We start from the raw sequence: 16,291 nt of genomic DNA on the forward strand, positions 1-16,291 counted from the left end.
AGTCTCTCCAGCTAGACACTTACCTGTGCCTCCAGGCTATGCACCTGGGCAGTAAGGTGGCGGCAGGTCTGTTCAGCCTCCTTGGTCTTCAGCCCGGCCTGCTGCAGTTCCCGGCCCAGCCGCTCAGCTTCAGCCCGCAGCTCCTTGTTTTCTTTCTGTAGCTGCTCCAGGCCCCGCAGCTGCTCCTGCAGCTCTTGGTTTTGCTGCTTCTTGGCATCATAATGGGTCTTGGCTTTCTCCATCTGTGTGGGCAGAAAGAGTGGGAGGGCTGGATGGGGTGGGGCAGAGGCAGAAGGGTGGGCAGGATGGGCGAGGGTAGGGCTCCTCACCTGCAGCTTGTAGTGCTCAGCTGCCTGCTCCTTCTGACTCAACTGGACCTGCAGCTCATTTACCTGGGCCTGGAGGCGTTGGGCCTCCTGCTGGCTCTCGCTTCCCTGGGCCTGGGAACATGGAAAGGCTCATCAGCAGGGCCGCTCTGGCTGCTCCACCCAAATCCAGTCTTGGCCTGGCCCTTCGGCTCCATGGCCGTTGTCACACGACACTAACACACACTTTCCCCCAACTCCAGCCTACTCAGCCCCACTCAGTCTGCATTCTATGGGAGCTTTTCCTGGCCAGCCCCTGCCACTTGCTCTCTTTGGCACAGTTCTAACAGCCCTACTTTGGCCTTTTTTGAGACCAGGCACAAACTGTCTCAATCTATGAGAATACAAGTCAATCTTCCAAGGAGGAGAGGAAACAGATTCTCAGGGACACGTTGGGGCAGAGCACAGAGCTAGGCATTTGGCATGTGAGCTCTCTGGAGGATATACTCATTCATCCTCAAAACCACTCTGAGAAGTAACTATCCCCATTTTAGAGATGAGGAAACTGAACTCAGAGATTTAAGCAAAATGATCAGGGTTACAGTGACTAAATGGCAGAGTAAGGTTTGAATCTTGCTTCACCTAAAAAACACCAAACCCTGTGTGGGCTCATTCACTATGCCAGTGCTGCCTCCCACCCAGACCACAGCCTCCTTCAGAACAGGGACCGTGTCTGAGTCTTTGTCCACCTGCTATGCTTCGCACAGTGCTTGGTCTGTTAGAGGTGCTGGGCTGGGCCACCCTGCCTTTGCCTCTCCTACGTCTCCTAGCACAGAGCAGGCCCCACAAGGAGCATGAGAGATATCTGTTTATTTCTTAGGCATGAAGTGGCATGATACGTATGGAAGGAGAGCAGGGAAACGATGCTCTGAGCTCCCATCAACTCCTATGACCCACCAGGGCTTTAGTGAGGTCCAAGGCCGCTGGTGCCTATTTTCTTTGTCCCTGACTAAATGCAAAATGCAAATATTGAACAAAAGATGACACAGTTGAAAACATCAGAATGCTATTAAATTGTAATATTAAATATCAACACGCTCACTCCCTGTGCCCAGACTATCTACATCAGCACTGTCCGACAGAACTTTCTGGGATGGTGGACATGTTCTGTCTCTGTGCTGTCCAGTAGGGTAGCCAATAGGAACCCATAGCTACTAAGCATGTGAAATGTAGCTAGTGTGACGGAGGAACTGAATTTTAAATTTTATTTTGTTTATATTAATTTAAATTTCAATAGCATGTGTGGCTAGTGGCTACTATACTGGACAATGGAGGTCTAGAGGGATGGGAGCTGCTCTAGCCTTCCCTCAAGAGCTCCCAGAAGGCACATGGGGGCTTCCTGAGACAGGCAGATTTCCAGAGGCTGCCAGGCACCCAGGGAGCCTCTCCCCGTCCTCTCACCCATCATAGCCCAAGGGTGAGGACACACAGGGCCCATTCCCTCCCCTACCCTCTAAGGACAAGCAGAGGTCAGGTCTAGTCCCCATCATCCCCACCTTCAGCTTCTGCTGCTGCACCTTGCTGGCTTGGTCATGGTCAGCTAGCTTCTTACTCAGTTCTTCCACCTGGAGAGGGCGAAGGGAAGAAGAGAAGACTCAGGAGGCCATCCTCTGCATGTTCAAAGTCTGGTGTTTCCCCAGACCAGTATCCTTGGTGTTCCTGGAAGGGGAAACTCGGGATCTTTCTCTGGCCTCCAGTTAGGGAAAAGACTCAATGCTGCCCAGGCTGGTTGGCATAACCTGAGTGAAGGGATCCAACACACAGATGTTCCTGAGCCATCTGCCATACTCACCTCCACCCCAGCCTGCACAGACAGGCCTGCCTGACCCTTGCAGCTGCCAGAATCAGCAGAACGGACTCTGGGGAGCTGATACCTCACCATCACTCTGGTGTTGCTGCCACTGCTGCTACCCAACCCAACCTTCCCAGGTTGGGCTGGGAACAGGGGACCTAGTCTATGACTCTAGCAGACATATGCATGAATACTCATCCCTCTTTCTAGTTCCAGAAACTGCCAAAGCCAAAGCACACAGATGCTCAGACCTCTTCCCAATATCCATAGGCTGTTAGGGCTGGTGGTAGCAGTGTGGCCACTGTGGTTAGTTAGCATTGGGGAAAAGAGTGCTGGAAGACAAGGCCAGGGGCAGCATGCATACTCAAAACCCACCCTGTTCCCACAAAGAGCAAAGGAAGAAGAGAACAAGAGGGAACATAACGGCCAGCCATCCCAAGCACCTCTGTCTCCTCCAGGCATTCAAGGTGTTCAAGCATGACAGGCAGAGGGGAGAGGCAAGGGCTCCATTGCTAACTGTTTGCTCTTCTTTGTTTGACTGTCCCCTATCATCTCAGGCTCCTCAGATGGTGAGTGGAGAAAGGGTGCTCTCACTAAATACCAGCTCTGTAGCCTTGAGGTCTAGTGATCTCCTCTGTCTAGTGTAGACCCCTCCCACTCCTCTCAGCCTTGACCTTCCTGCTCCCAGATCTCTACACCACGCTCTCGGGCAGCGGTCCTGTCCTGGCGGATAATGTGCAGGCACCTGAGAGCTCACTGCCCTCCCTAACCCTGAGGGCTGCCTTGCATATCACCGTTACGACTTCAGTAAATTCATACTCTCTGTGGGCTTATGTTAAACAAGGTCCATAAGTAATTCTACTGTTCCTCTTAGTTGCATCTCCTTAGCTCGGAACATGACTTGGAGGGTCAAGAACCCTGAAGGTTGATTCTGTCCCTGGTTCAGACATGGGAAATATGTAGCCCATCCTACCCCTCCTCCCTGACAAGCAGATGAGAGAAAAATGCAGAAGGGTGAAGAGGCCGACCTGGGATGGGTGAGATGAGGCCCCAGGGGACCCAGCACACCGCACTCCTGGACAGCCTGGGCCTGGATTCCACGGCTTGACCCTGCCCCCTTCACAAACAGTTCACAACGGGAGCTGGCGGAGGCAAGCTGAGCCGGAGCCATGCACTGAGACTGGTCACCGCTTAAGCAGCCAGCATTTAGCAAGCACCCCAGGCTTTACCTGCTTAGTCTGTTCTCTCTGAAATAGCTCTAGCTGCTCCACCTGTGCATAGGGGAGGGGCAATGGAAACAGAGTGAGATAGGGCCAAAGAGGACTGGACTGGCTGCCAAGCTGACGTCAGTGAGCTCTGATACTTGCTCCCAAGGCACTAGACATTTAGTAATTTAAGAAATACCGGTTTGGCTCATTCGAGACCCCAGCGGCCTCTGGGGCCTCCAGTGCAGCCACACCTCCTCACAGTGTGCCTCTGGAAAGGGCTGATGGCCTTCACAGTGTAACTCTCCAGGGACAGGGCCTTCAGGGAGGGGGAAGATACTGATACTTTTCTTGAAGACAATAGGGGCAAAAGAACTCTACTCCTCTGCCACCTGGTGAGTGAGGGAAGATCTTTAGCTTAAGGCAATAATGTGGGCACCAGAGGCCCTGGTCCCCTCCCTCTCAGTCCGATCTTTGAGGGTGTGGCTGGGTGGGGCACATTACCTGGGCAGTGAGTTTCTGCCTCTCTTCCTGGAACCGCTGCCTCTCCTCCAGGACCTTGACCTTGGCACCCTCATACTTGGCAGTCATCACCTCCAGCTCCCGGGCACCATTCTGTGCTTCCTGCCGCACCTCAGCCAGCCGGGTCTCTGCGTCAGCACGCACAGCTGCCAGCTCTTGGACATACTTCTCCCGAGCCTGATCCAACTCTACTTCCAGAAACTGCCGGCCAAGGTTGGCCCGTTCCCCCAGGCCCCGGTTCTCCTCTGCCAGCAGGCCATGGGCCTTTTTCAGCATGCTTAGCTGCTCGGCGTAGCTGGCCTTCTCTGCCCGCAGCTGCTGGGCTGTTCGCTCCTGCTCTGCCACCTTCTGCCGAAGGGGCACTAGCTCCCCGAGCTCCCGCTGGACCCGCATCAGCTCGGCCCGCAGCCCACCAGCTGCCTGCTTGCTCTGCTCCAGCTCCTCACGATGGCGCTTCTCAGCAGCTGCCTGCTCAGCCTGCAGCTGCTGGCACAGGTGCTTGACAGGCAGCAACTCACTCACCAGGGCCTGTGTGCTGGTGTGCTCAAGCTGCAAGGCAGAGAGGGCCTGCTCCTTCTGGAAGAACTTCTCCTGCCACGCCTTCAGTTCTTGGCCTAGCTCCTCCTCTCGCTCTGCCTGCGAGGCCAGCTCCTGCCGCAGATTTTCTGAAGCTGCTCGCTGTTTTTCTGCTTCATCCCGAAGGGTCTGCACCTCCTCCCGCAGAGCAGAGCTGCGCTCTGCTGCTCTGGCACTGCTGCTGGCAGTCTCTGCCTGGAGCAGACGCAGCCTCTCTTCCAGCTTCTGGCTCTTCTCTGACTCGGCTACAACCAGCCGCTTCAGCTCCTTGCTCTCACCCTCCTTCTCCAGGACCTGGCGATTCAGGATAGACACCTCCTCCTCCAGGCTGCTGATGAGGCTGTTTTTTCTTTCAGCCTCCTGCTTGCCCCGGGCCACGTGGGCCTTCCACTCATCCTCAGCCTTGCTGTGGTCTTGGGCCTTGGCACGGTGAGTGGCCAACTCCCTTTGGGCTGAAGCTAAGGCATCTTGACTGCACCCCAGCTCCTGGGCCTTCTCCTCTAACTGGCTCCTCAATGTCTCCAGAGCATTGTCCCACTCTGTGTGGGAGGCCCGCTCAGCCTCCAGCCTGCGCTCCAGGCTGGAGGCTTTCTCCTGATGCCCCCGGCACTGCTGCTCCAGATTGCTCACCTCTGCCCGCAGAGCTTCCAGCTCTGCACCTGATGGCTCTGTCTTTCCAACAGCCCCAGACGGGGTTCCTGACCCAGAAGCATCTTCTCCACTGGTCATTCCTACAGACTGTTGGCGCTCCTTCTCCTTCTTAGCCAGCTCCTTTTCCTTCTTAGCTAGCTGTTCTTTCAGTTGCTCCAAGGTTTGCCGAAGCTCCCCCAGCTCTGTTTTCTGGGCTGCCTCCTGACCACGAAGCTTGGCCAGCTCTTGATCCTTCCCTTCCTTTTCCCTCAGGGCATGGGCTAGTGCCTCTTGCAGGGCAGCAAACTCTACACGCTGTTCATTGAGGGCATTCTGCAGCCTCATCTCCAGCTCTGCCTTGGCTGCCTTCTCCAGAGCAAGGTCAGCTTGGGCCCGGCCCCGCTCCTGGGTCAGCCGTGCCACCTCCCTCTCCTGCTGCCCACGCTCCTCCTGCTGCTGGCCCTGGCTCTCCATCAGTGCAGCCCGCAGCCTCTCCAGCTCACTGCCCATACGCTCTGCCTCACGCTCCATGGCCTGCAGTGTGGCCTGTGTGCTACAGAACTGGCGGCCCTGCTGCTCTTCCAGCCACTCTGCCTCTCTATCTCCTGCCCTTGGGTGCTCCTTGAGTAGCTCACGGGGGCCTGTTTCCTGCTGCTCTCCTGCCTTGCGCACCAAGGCCTCCAGGCGGGCCACCTCCTTGCTGGTAGCAGCCATCTTCTCCTGCAAAGCAGAGAGGTCATCAGCAAGCTTCTGGGCCCTGACCTCCTTCTCCTGGACCTGCTGGAGGGCTCTAGCCAGGCTGGCTTTGAGTTGAGTGAGCTCGTTCTGCTGCCGGCTTATCTGGAGCTCACTGTGGGCCTCTATCCCTGCCACCTTCTCCTTTGCCTCCTGCAGCTCCTGGCGGGCCTTCTCACATTCCTCCTTCAGAGCCACAAGCTGTTCCTGGAACATGGCGCCATACTGCGCCTCTTCTTGCTGGCTATCCTCATATCGCTCACGCCAGGTAGCTACCTCCTTGACGAGCTCCTCATATTCGCTCTCACCCCTGCGCTGGGAGGCTATGGCCTCTGCCAGCTTCTGCCGTAGGGCTTCTGTCTCGGCCTGATGGGCTTCCCCAAGCTGCTGTAACTGGGTCTCCAGTCCCTTGCGCCCAGCCTTCTCTTCTTCTAGTTCCCTCTGCTCCTGTTTACGCTGCTCCAACAGGTTCCGGGCCTCTGCCTCCAGCTCAGAGATACAACGCTGCTGCTCCTCCCGGGCGTCTGCAGCCCGGCGCTTCTCCTCCTCAAGGAGGCCCTTGGTGGCCTTCAAGGACTCCTCAAGGGCCTGGAGCTGCTCTTGGAGTTGGTCCTTTTCCTGGGCCACCCCTTCTCTCTCAGTTGCTTTTTGCTGCTCAGACCTCAACTGGGCCTCCAGCTCTGTCACCTGGGCCTGGGCTTCATGCTGGTCCCGGTGGGCTGCCTCAACACGGGCATGGAGTTCCTCGACCTTTTGGCTCAGCTCTGCCTTTTCCCGCTGGGCCTGTGTCACTGAGGTCTGGGCACTGTCCAGGGCTTCATTAGCAGCCTGAAGTTGCTGTTGCAGAATCTCCAGCTGGGCAGCCTTCTCCTTCTCCAGTGCCTCCAGCTGCTGAAGAGCTGTGTCCCTCTGTCTTAAGGAGGCCTCTTGCTTCTTGGAAACAGTGGCCAGTTGTTGGGCGTGGTCCCGCCTAGTTGCCTCCTGCTCCCTGGCTGCCTCCTCCAACTGCTGCTCCTTCTGCTTCAGGCTGCTGCTCAACTGCTCCACCTGGTGGCGGAGATCCTGGGAGGCCTGTTGTTGTTGCTGGAGAGTCTGGGCTAGCTGGGCCTGCTCTTTCTCCGCCTGCTGCTTCAGACCAGTTAGCTCTTGATCCTGCTGCTGGAGGGTAGCATTCAGTGTGGTGAGCTTGGAGGTCAAAGTGGCCACCTGGGTAGTCAGCTGGGCATTCTGAGCCTGCGAGGACTTCTCCAGGTTTTCCTTGGCCTGGGTGAGGTTGGAGACAGAGGTCTGCAGGTCAGCAATCAGACCAGCCAGCTGCTGCTTTTCTTCTTCAAAGTGGCCCCGCTCGGCAAGTAGTTTGGCTTCCTGCTGGCCCCGCTCAGTCTCCAGCTCCCCCACCTTGGCCTGGAGCTGGGCATAGTTTGCAGCAAGAGTGGCTGCCTCTTGTTTCAGGGCTTCCAGCTGGTGGGATAAAGAAACAAATGTGATAAGCATGACTCCTCAGTCACCAGGCCCCTCTGGGAATAGGATAACCAGGAATCCGAACGTGCTGAACATAGGGTCACCCAATCCCAGCACACAGGTCCTACTGGCTGCTCCCATTTATTCCTACCTGCAAGGCATCACCCAGCACCTCACCCTTCTCCTGGGGTGGGTTCTCCTGAAGCTGGGTTGAATGTTCTTCCAGCTGTGAAAGTTTTCCCAGAAGAATTTCATTCTTCTCTTCAAGGTATTTCTGGGAGTAAACAAGAGACCCATGTGAACAGAGGGGTGGAGTAGTCCAGATGACCACACAGGCCCTTGTGGACAACAGCAGGGGACCCTTTCATCTTGTAACCAAGACTTCCTTTAGCCTTGGCCTAGAAAAGACTCAGAAACCATAGACCTGGGACCCTGAGGGACCCGACTTTCTAACTCTAGTTCCTGGGCTGAATGAAGTTATAATGTGAACTATTTCTCCAAGGCTACTGAGTTTACTTCAAATTTCCTTACTATATAGCTCTCCTCACATGAGTCTTGGCTTCTAGATTATCCAAACAACCAGAAATATTCCCTGACTGTCTGGGCATCATCGCCAGCAGCAGCAGCAGCAACAGCATCACCCCAGCCCCACACCTACTTCCCCACAATGGTTCACTAGGCATCCACTACAGACCGGGTGATGTGCTGGGTGAGCCTCTGAATTTCTAATCCATATAACAAATCTGAGAGGTAGCTATTATTGCCCTTTTACAGAGCAAGACACTGAAGCACAGATGCTAAGTGCCTTGCCCAAAGGCTACATTGTTAATAAGCACCAGAGTTGGGTTCTTAGTATTAACAATAATAATAATAGAACCTAATTCACTGAGTGCTTACTTTATGCCACACCACAATGTGTTAAGCACTTTATATGTATTATCTCACAGTAACTGATGACACAGTTAATCTTATTACTACTCCCATTTTGGGGAAAGGATACCTAGCGAGATTGAATAACTTGTCCAACATCCACATCTTGTAAACAGCAAGACAGGATTCAAACTTACGTATCCTGGACTTAAGTCCACAAGTTTTCCATTACAGAGCACCACTAAACCTTGAAGACAAGTTAGCGTAGTTCCCAAAGACCCTAAAGAATAGTGGTAAACTGAATTCCACTTTGAACCCATGGTCGAGATGGTGACCCTGAGTCCCCGAAGCAGAGCATTTTACCTTGTCCTGCACGGCTGTGCTGAGCTCCTTCTCGAGATGGGCCTGCTTCTCCGCCCACTCCCGGGTGGCCTTGCCATGCTCTTCTGTCAGCTCATTGAGGGCGCCCTGTAGTTGCTGCAAATGACTGGCAAACTCCCGCAGCTGAGATAGATAGGTGGGAATCCCCATCACCTAGGGCCAAAACTGGCAACACGGCTGCCAATCTGCGCTCCCTGGCCTCCAGGGGCTGATGGCTTCCAACTATCCTTTCAACTTCCCTCAAACCAATCACAACCAATCACGTCTGTGACTCAGAAGTACAAATCAAAATTTAGGGCCACAATCCAGTACCCCACCAAGGTGCTTAACATACCCAATTATGCAACAAGGAAAGGGGCAAAGTATGCAGGGTCTCTGGAGAGAGTCTCTCTTAACCCTCTCTTGGGGGCCTTCCAGACCACCTCAGCCCTGAGAGGCCCTCCACATGTGGATTAAGCCCTTCACCACTCGCCTTAAAGGAAAGGTCACCATTCTCCTCAGAAAGCTGGTTGATCTTGCGATCCATCTGGCTCTTCTCTGTCTTCAGGTCCTGGCACTGCTTCAGAGTCTCATGCAGCCGCATAGTGAGGCTGCGAGGGAGGGAAGCAGTGAGAAGATAGTGTGGCCCACCACTAGGGGCAGGAAGGGGCTGAGAGCTGAAGGCAGGCAGGGTGGGCTATACCTCTCATTCTTGCCCCGTAGCTCCTCAAGCTCCTTGGTCTCCGATGGGCTGGATGCCTGCTTCTCATTGAGCAGTGCCAGGCGGTCAATGCGTTGCTGCATCAGGGCTATCTGTGCATCTGCCCCAAGGTGGGGGAAGAGAAGAGGAGAGTGAGCACAAAGGAGAGGAAAGGGAGGTAGGAGGAGTAGGGTATCCAATCTAAGGAGTAGGGAGGATGGTGGCAAGGACAAAATCCAGCTTACAGGAGGTCAATCTGACCCTAGGCACAGGGCTGAGCTTCAGGGCCAGCACAGGGTGCAATAGGGGAGGCTAAAGGGACATTCCCCAGGCAAGTCCAGCATTTCCCTGGATGAAAATCTTAAATGCTGCTCATTCACACACATCTGCCAGTGTGCCAGGCACCTACCCTTCTCGGTAAGGAGCTTGCGGTTCTCGGCCAACTCCAGCTCTAGCTCATCCCTATTGTTTCGCTCATCTGCAAGCTGCTTCTTCAGCCGCCTCACCTGGAATTGTGGGGTATGCAGGATGTCGCCCATGGGGGAGGCTGGAGATCCTACAAGGAAGCTGAGGAGGAGATGGCCCAAAAGTCATGGTCAGAGTTGAGATCTAAGGGCTGAGGCACCCAGCAATAGCCAGGGATAGTAGTGGGGAGAGGGGCCTATGGCTGGAGCACTGGCTGGGCTCTTTGCAGCACTGCCTCAGGCCTCGTAACATGATCTTGACAGAACTTTTTGTTTTCCACCTCCAAGCCTTAATCTCTTTGTCCCCCCAAAAAAGTGATGAATTCTCCTTGCCTCTGCAGAGCTGCACTGAGAGAAGGGACTTCAGCATTGTCTCCAAGGAAGAAAGGTATTCCATAAACAGTAATTGCCTTTGCAGGCAGCCTCCGGCCCCAAACAGATCCCAACCAATTCCCCCAATTAGTGCTGGGTGAGGTGAGGAAACACAAGATCAAAAGGATGCTCAGAGCTCCCAGCAGAGATAAGAGGCTGGTCACAGCTTAGACTCTGGACTACAGGGATATGAGGACTGGATACTGAGGCCTTGCCCCAGAAGAAGGGCCAGCACATACTTGTTCCCACTGGAAGAGGAGGCAACGTTCTGTAGCTCTAGGAAGCGAATCTCCTTCTTGGTCTGGTAGCTGGGTGGGGAGAGCTCTTCAGAGATGGTGCCAGAACAGGTGGAAGGGACAGGAGCTGGGGGGAAGAAACGGACAAACAAACCACAGAGTGGTTGCTAAGAGGGTGAACAGCTGGGCATCAGAACGCGCTTTGAGAACTTGCCTTGCTGGGAGAAAATCCACAAACACTTACATGTAAACTACAGAGCGTGGCCACTGGGCAGAACCTAAAGCCTGGTGTGCAGGTTATCGAGGAGTCAGTGTCCCTAGGCAAAATCGAGTGATGGACTTCCGTCTCCAGAGATGATCAGTGTAAGTATTGTGGAGTGAGGTTCTCTCCCATGCTCAGAACTTGACGAGGTGCTTATGCTTTTCCCTCAAACCAACATGGCAGAGGCAACTTGGGAGCCCTGAGCCAGGACCACCTCTCAGCACCCAACAACCCCTCACATCAGAGTCACTGACCTCCTGTCTGAACTTTCCCATCCTGAAAGCTCACACCGCCAACACGCCCTCTCTCAAAACCGGTTCTTTCCTTGGTTCCCATGACCACTTTCGTAGGGCTCTCCTACGTCTCTGGCCGCCCATTCTTAGTCTCCCTCAATAGCTCCTCCCTCCTCCACCCACCCTCGAAATGTTGGTGCTCCCCAGAGTTCTGAAGAGGCCTCCTTGTCTCTGCCCACAGTGCCCACAGCTTCAGTGGCCATCCACTCACTGGCTTTCAAACCTCTATTCTGGCCCGAGACTCTCTCCTGCACGCCAACATCTCCACCTGATGGTCTCACAAGGAACCTGAATTTGAGGAACATCAAATTCAATGGCTACAAGAGAACTTGCCTCTACCCATTTTTTCTACTCCTATTATCGCTCAATGATGTCTTCATTAGATGACTGGCAGAACCATCACTCTGCCTATTGTACTTCCAGCCAGGGCATGTGGGACACCCAGCACCTCTCCGCTCTATCATTTACATTCCTTATCACACTTGCTGGTTTATGTATCTGCCTTTTCACCTAGAATACAAGCTTCATGAGGGAGGAAACCACTTTCATAGATCGTACACTCCCAATTTCTAAGCCTATAGTAGTGTTTGTTTCGAAAATAAAAAAATAAAAGGGGTAGTGGAGTCAAGGACAACTTAACAGCAGACATAATCAGTCATAAAAAACCTGCTAACCACTGCCAGGTAGCCAGGAAGAGCTCCTTAGGAACTGGGAGGATTGGAATAGACGTGTACCTACTCTACTATACACACACTTCCTAAGCACCAACTCTGTGCCTTGTGCTGGAATTACAAACAACCCCCCGACTGCACATCTCAGCAGCTCAGGACCCTAGCAGCCCCCAGCTCAGAGGTGAGGAGGTCCTCAGGAGTACCCCCCTACTTACCTTTTTGCAAGAAGCTCTCTAAGTCTTCATTAAGATTTAGCCCATCCTCATGGTCCAGCACAAATTTGAGAATGACAGCTAACTCAGCCTGAGCCACAGAGAGAGAAAAAGAGCATCAGCTAGCGTTACAGAAGCCCCGGAAGAGATGGACAGCTCCAGCCTGGCATTTCCATTCCCAGCTTTTCTTGAGCCCCAGGAGCTTGCTGGAACCCATTCTTTCTCTCAGATCCTGAAGCCATGGCCCAGCCAGGAACATTCGACTGAGACAGGTCACCCCAATTGCCTCTCCCCACTCTGCACTCAGAGTCAGCCAGAAGTCCTGACTGACATCACTCCTGACTACAAGAGAAGTGAACAGGCAAAGAGAAATTAGTCAGAAAGCTCTGACTATATTGGCCTCTTCCAGATTTACCTGGATTGCTGTCATTTGTTTAAATGAGAACACCTCTGGGGCTCATCCAAAGCTTATCCACCATCTCAGCTGTAAAATCTTCTCTGAATTCCAAAGCTACAGAGTTGATCTCATTTTCCTGGCCAGCTCTGTTGTTGTCCCTTATTTCTTTAGAATTTGTTTCTACCAAGTCTATGACCAACTTGGAGCAGAGAAAAGGTCGAAGGAAGGAAGGAACTACCCACCTCTCTCATGCCGCTAATTCTAACCGCAATCCCAGAGAGGAACCATGAGATAAGTGAGTGTGAAACAGAATAGTACACAGAGATGATCCAACATTTCTACCAATACATGAAAGACCACAACTCTGAGGACACTGCCCCAATCAGCTAGGTTACCCACTCTGGACCCCACCTGTTTCTGCTCTGGAAAATAAAGGAAGCAAAGCCAACGTGGCAGGTGGTTCCTGGAGACCATGTCAACTCCCTCAATAATCAAACTCTACCAATTCCTTTTCATTTAGGGACTACACAGAAGAGAGGGTGGGAAGTAACCGCTCTGAGCTAGATTATCATAGCAGACAAAGACATGCCTGCTCTCTCACTAATCCTTCCTACTGGAGGAAAGGATATTTGGAGTAATAGTTTTGTGTAAAACATACATATATGACTGTGTATGCATACACATCAGAACACACAGATGAAGACAGAATAAGAACAATTTCTATGTATTATCCAAACACACAAGGGTATATAGTTAAATATATACCATATTAAAAGGACTAGGATGTATATACAGCCTTAAAAAAAATTCGCAGATATCTCTGGGGATGAGATTATTGGCAACTGTTATTTCCTTTTGTATGCTTTTCAATATTTTTTCAGATTTTTTACAATGAATGGCTGTTATTACTATAATCATAACTTAGAACAACATACGGTGTTTAAAGAAAAGCAAATGGTGTGAAGTAAAGCATAGGCTAGCCCTGCTAGGTGGGGTGGAGGCACAAAGGCTTACCTGAATCTTGTATTCAAATTGGTCCCAGTCTCTGAGGCTTTTGGAGCCCATGGTGAAGTGGTATAAGAGCAGCATGGTTATCTAGAAGCCAAACAGGAGGCAGTCACTGAGTGGGCTCTGCTCAGTGCTCCCCCTCTGAGCTGTTCTGGGGGCTCTGAGTTATTATGGAGACTCTTTCCAAGTTCCTAGAAGAAAGCAGCCCCAGGCCACTGCCCTTAACAGCACCAGAAACACTTTATTGAGGACCAAATGCCCACTGTGCACAAAGCCAGGTGCTAGGACCTGCCATCATGGAAGCCCGGGTATGAAGCTCAAGGCATCCTCTATAGGCTAGCACCCGGAAACAGTAGAGGGAACGAAGTAGGCTGAGCTTAAAAAAAAAAAAAGGATAGCCTGTGTGTGGCCTCGTTCCTACCAGGTCTCCACAGAGACCCACGCGTAGTGGTGTAGTAAACCTCTTTGTCATAAGGTCATGCGTTCCCAGGATTCTTGAACTGAATTAGCCTCTGCCTCAGACAGGTGGCTGTCTGGTTCTACCTCCAAGAGTCCCAGAAATCACATACCCACAATCTCCCTGTGGGTTAAAAGAAGGCCCTTCAGGTCCCTCAGGTACCACCTTCCCACCCCACCGATCTAGTATTCCACAAGTACCTTGGCCATTTCCAGCTCTGACCCCTCCATCAATTTCTGCATAGATACCAGGCATTCTGGAGAAGAGGGATGTTTTCGATTTTCTGCAATGACAACAATGTAGAAAAGAGGGTGAGCCTCCTCAAGAGATGTATGGGAAAGTCTGGGAGTCTGAGGAGCAGAATCGCTGTCTCTCAAAGGGCAATGAGATGGAAGCCTACATATTCCCATGCCCCGCCTCCCCCAACACACACTTTTCCATCTGAAGTCTATACTGGGCCAGTTCAAAGGTCATAGGGCCAGTTCAAGAAGAAAGCAGGCTGGGAATTCACAGCAACTCTGGGTCATGGCATTGTACTTACCTACCAACTCCTTAGCACCACAGACAAGAAGCCTAGAGATTCCAGGTCACCCTAGAGTCCTGTTCCCACTAAGGTTGCAGCTGAGTCAGGTTAGGAAGCCTGGGGCACATCTGGCTCTTAGGCTGCCCCAGGGTCTGGGCACAATTACTAACACCTTACTTTATCATCTTTCCTAGAAATTTCTTAGGATGGAAACAGATAGCGTATCATGTTAAAAAATGAGGATTCTGTGATCCAAGGCTGTACGAGGGGAAGAGAACTTCTAACACTGTGCTAGAAGATCTGCATATGTTATTTAATCCACCCAATAAACTTTAGAGCAATTATTATTATCTCTATTGTATAGACAGGGAACCTATGCCCAGAAAGGACACACAGCAGTGAGAAGGGCCAAGATCTAAACATAAATCTGTCTCTGCCTCTACTTCTATCACCTGAGCAATTAATTCAACCTTATTTTCAAAATTGTTTTTCTTACAAGAGAAAAAGGGTAACATGGATCCTTCCCTCTCCTCTGCCTCCTCACAGTGTTGGGAATGGGAATCTAAGGTGAGGAGTCTCAAACAGACTCTGTGGCTCTACCCACATTTCCGAGATGGGCTCTGGGTCTGAAGGGACTGCTCTTCTTACACCTGGCTGGTGTAGGAATTACCCAACCCAGGGAAGCTACCCAGTTGTATTCATCTCTGTGCTAAATAATAGGGAGCCTTGGACCTTCTCCTCCAGACACCTGTGAATTAGTTCCTCTGACTCCAAGTCCCAGAGGCTGAGGAAGCAGCCCCTTCCCAGCTCGATAAGAATGGTGCTTACTCTGCAGAAAATTGCACACAAAGTCCAATCTCTCTGGTACTGGCTGCTTCATGATTTGTTGCCCCTCTTCGGTGCCACGGCTAGAATAAAGAACAAGTATTAAACACAAGTACTTAGCAATCCTTCCCTCCTTGCTACTGCATTACATCATATTACCTCCCCCTTCCTTCAGGGCTTGGTCTACCCCAGGTCTGGGAAGAGCACCAGACCAGAACCTGGAGGCAGGGGAGAAGATGCCAAGATACCATGTATTGAGATGGAACTGTGTGGTGGGTAAGTAGGGGGGACTTCAGGCATGAGGTCCTTTTGAAAAAGACTGTACTCTGCCATCCTACTTGTGAATATGAAAAAGCTCTGTGGGAAAGGGACTAAGAGGAGGCGGAGGCAGCAGACATAAACAGGAAGCTAGGGTAAATAGTCTGGAATGGCTCAAATGTAAAAGGTCAGGAAACACAGCTAGAGTAAGAGTGAGAAAGTACTATGGGAAGGGAAAAATAGGCCCAAGAACTGAAAGAACAGGAGGGAACAAGGCTCTGAAGTAACTGGGCAAAGTTCAACACACATTAAGCTGAAGGCTGAGTTGGCTAAATCTCCTGGAGGCCAGGCAAACAGACAATCATTTTTTGGTGAGCAGATGCTTGCGTGTGTTTAACCAGAAGTGCACATACACACACACACAGAAAAATCACATCCACCGCCATGGAGTCAATTCTGCCTCGTAGCAACTCCACGGGGTTTCTAAAGCTATAAATCTCTATGGAAGCAGACTGCCACATCTTTCTCCCACGGAATGGCTGGTGGTTTTGAACCACTGACCATTCAAGTTAGCAGTCGTGCACTTAAACCACCATGCCACTAGAAGGGCAAACAAAGTGCAAAAACAGCAATAAGGGGAGAGTCAGCAGGAGGAGCTCTTACACAGCCCAGGGACCTGGCCCTCGGACACTCGCTCTAACTGCAGTTTCATTTTCAGAGGTAGTTTCACTTCAAGCCACCAAGAAGAGCTGACTCTCCATTTAGGCTACGGCTGGAGATACTGACTAAAGGGCCTCCTGATTCTCAGAATCTGAATCTCCAGGTTTCAGCCAACCTTCTAGAGGAAAGGCAGGCCCTAGAATGTCCCAGGGCCAGAGACAACCTACAAAGCACAAGAGGCATTCAAGCTAAGACAAGTGTACCTCCCCCATCTCCCATATGAGTACGAAGGCTCTTCAAAGCTGAACTCTCCATAAGAGGCATTTTGGGTAGCCGATCTACGAAGTCTTGAGGAGATTATCATCTCCTCACAGACTCCCAAACAAGCCATCTGCCCTACCCACCCACAATCTGGAATATTGTGACTCCTTCCCTCA

General features: G+C 52.0%; 1 protein-coding gene across 11 annotated transcripts in view; it reads right to left on the minus strand.

The window, feature by feature from the left end:
* The window catches only part of NUMA1 (nuclear mitotic apparatus protein 1), a 91,115-nt gene that overhangs the window by 5,952 nt on the left and 68,872 nt on the right, over positions 1–16,291 (minus strand). For 10 of the 11 annotated variants that reach the window (XM_064288611.1, XM_023539000.2, XM_010599619.3 and 7 more), the window contains 15 exons: positions 14,940–15,019; positions 13,789–13,871; positions 13,138–13,218; positions 11,730–11,817; positions 10,292–10,415; positions 9,626–9,783; positions 9,220–9,337; positions 9,010–9,127; positions 8,520–8,660; positions 7,438–7,560; positions 3,867–7,286; positions 3,387–3,428; positions 1,862–1,930; positions 330–440; positions 24–242 (listed from right to left, as the gene is read on the minus strand). In XM_064288611.1, coding sequence (XP_064144681.1) covers positions 24–242; positions 330–440; positions 1,862–1,930; positions 3,387–3,428; positions 3,867–7,286; positions 7,438–7,560; positions 8,520–8,660; positions 9,010–9,127; positions 9,220–9,337; positions 9,626–9,783; positions 10,292–10,415; positions 11,730–11,817; positions 13,138–13,218; positions 13,789–13,871; positions 14,940–15,019 — 4,975 coding nt within the window. The remainder of the gene's footprint in view (positions 1–23; positions 243–329; positions 441–1,861; positions 1,931–3,386; positions 3,429–3,866; positions 7,287–7,437; positions 7,561–8,519; positions 8,661–9,009; positions 9,128–9,219; positions 9,338–9,625; positions 9,784–10,291; positions 10,416–11,729; positions 11,818–13,137; positions 13,219–13,788; positions 13,872–14,939; positions 15,020–16,291) is intronic. The other variant, XM_064288613.1, reaches the window with a different exon arrangement.

The sequence above is a fragment of the Loxodonta africana genome, chromosome 7 (genome assembly GCF_030014295.1).
Source record: "Loxodonta africana isolate mLoxAfr1 chromosome 7, mLoxAfr1.hap2, whole genome shotgun sequence".
In the NCBI taxonomy this organism is placed as follows: Eukaryota; Metazoa; Chordata; class Mammalia; order Proboscidea; family Elephantidae; genus Loxodonta; species Loxodonta africana.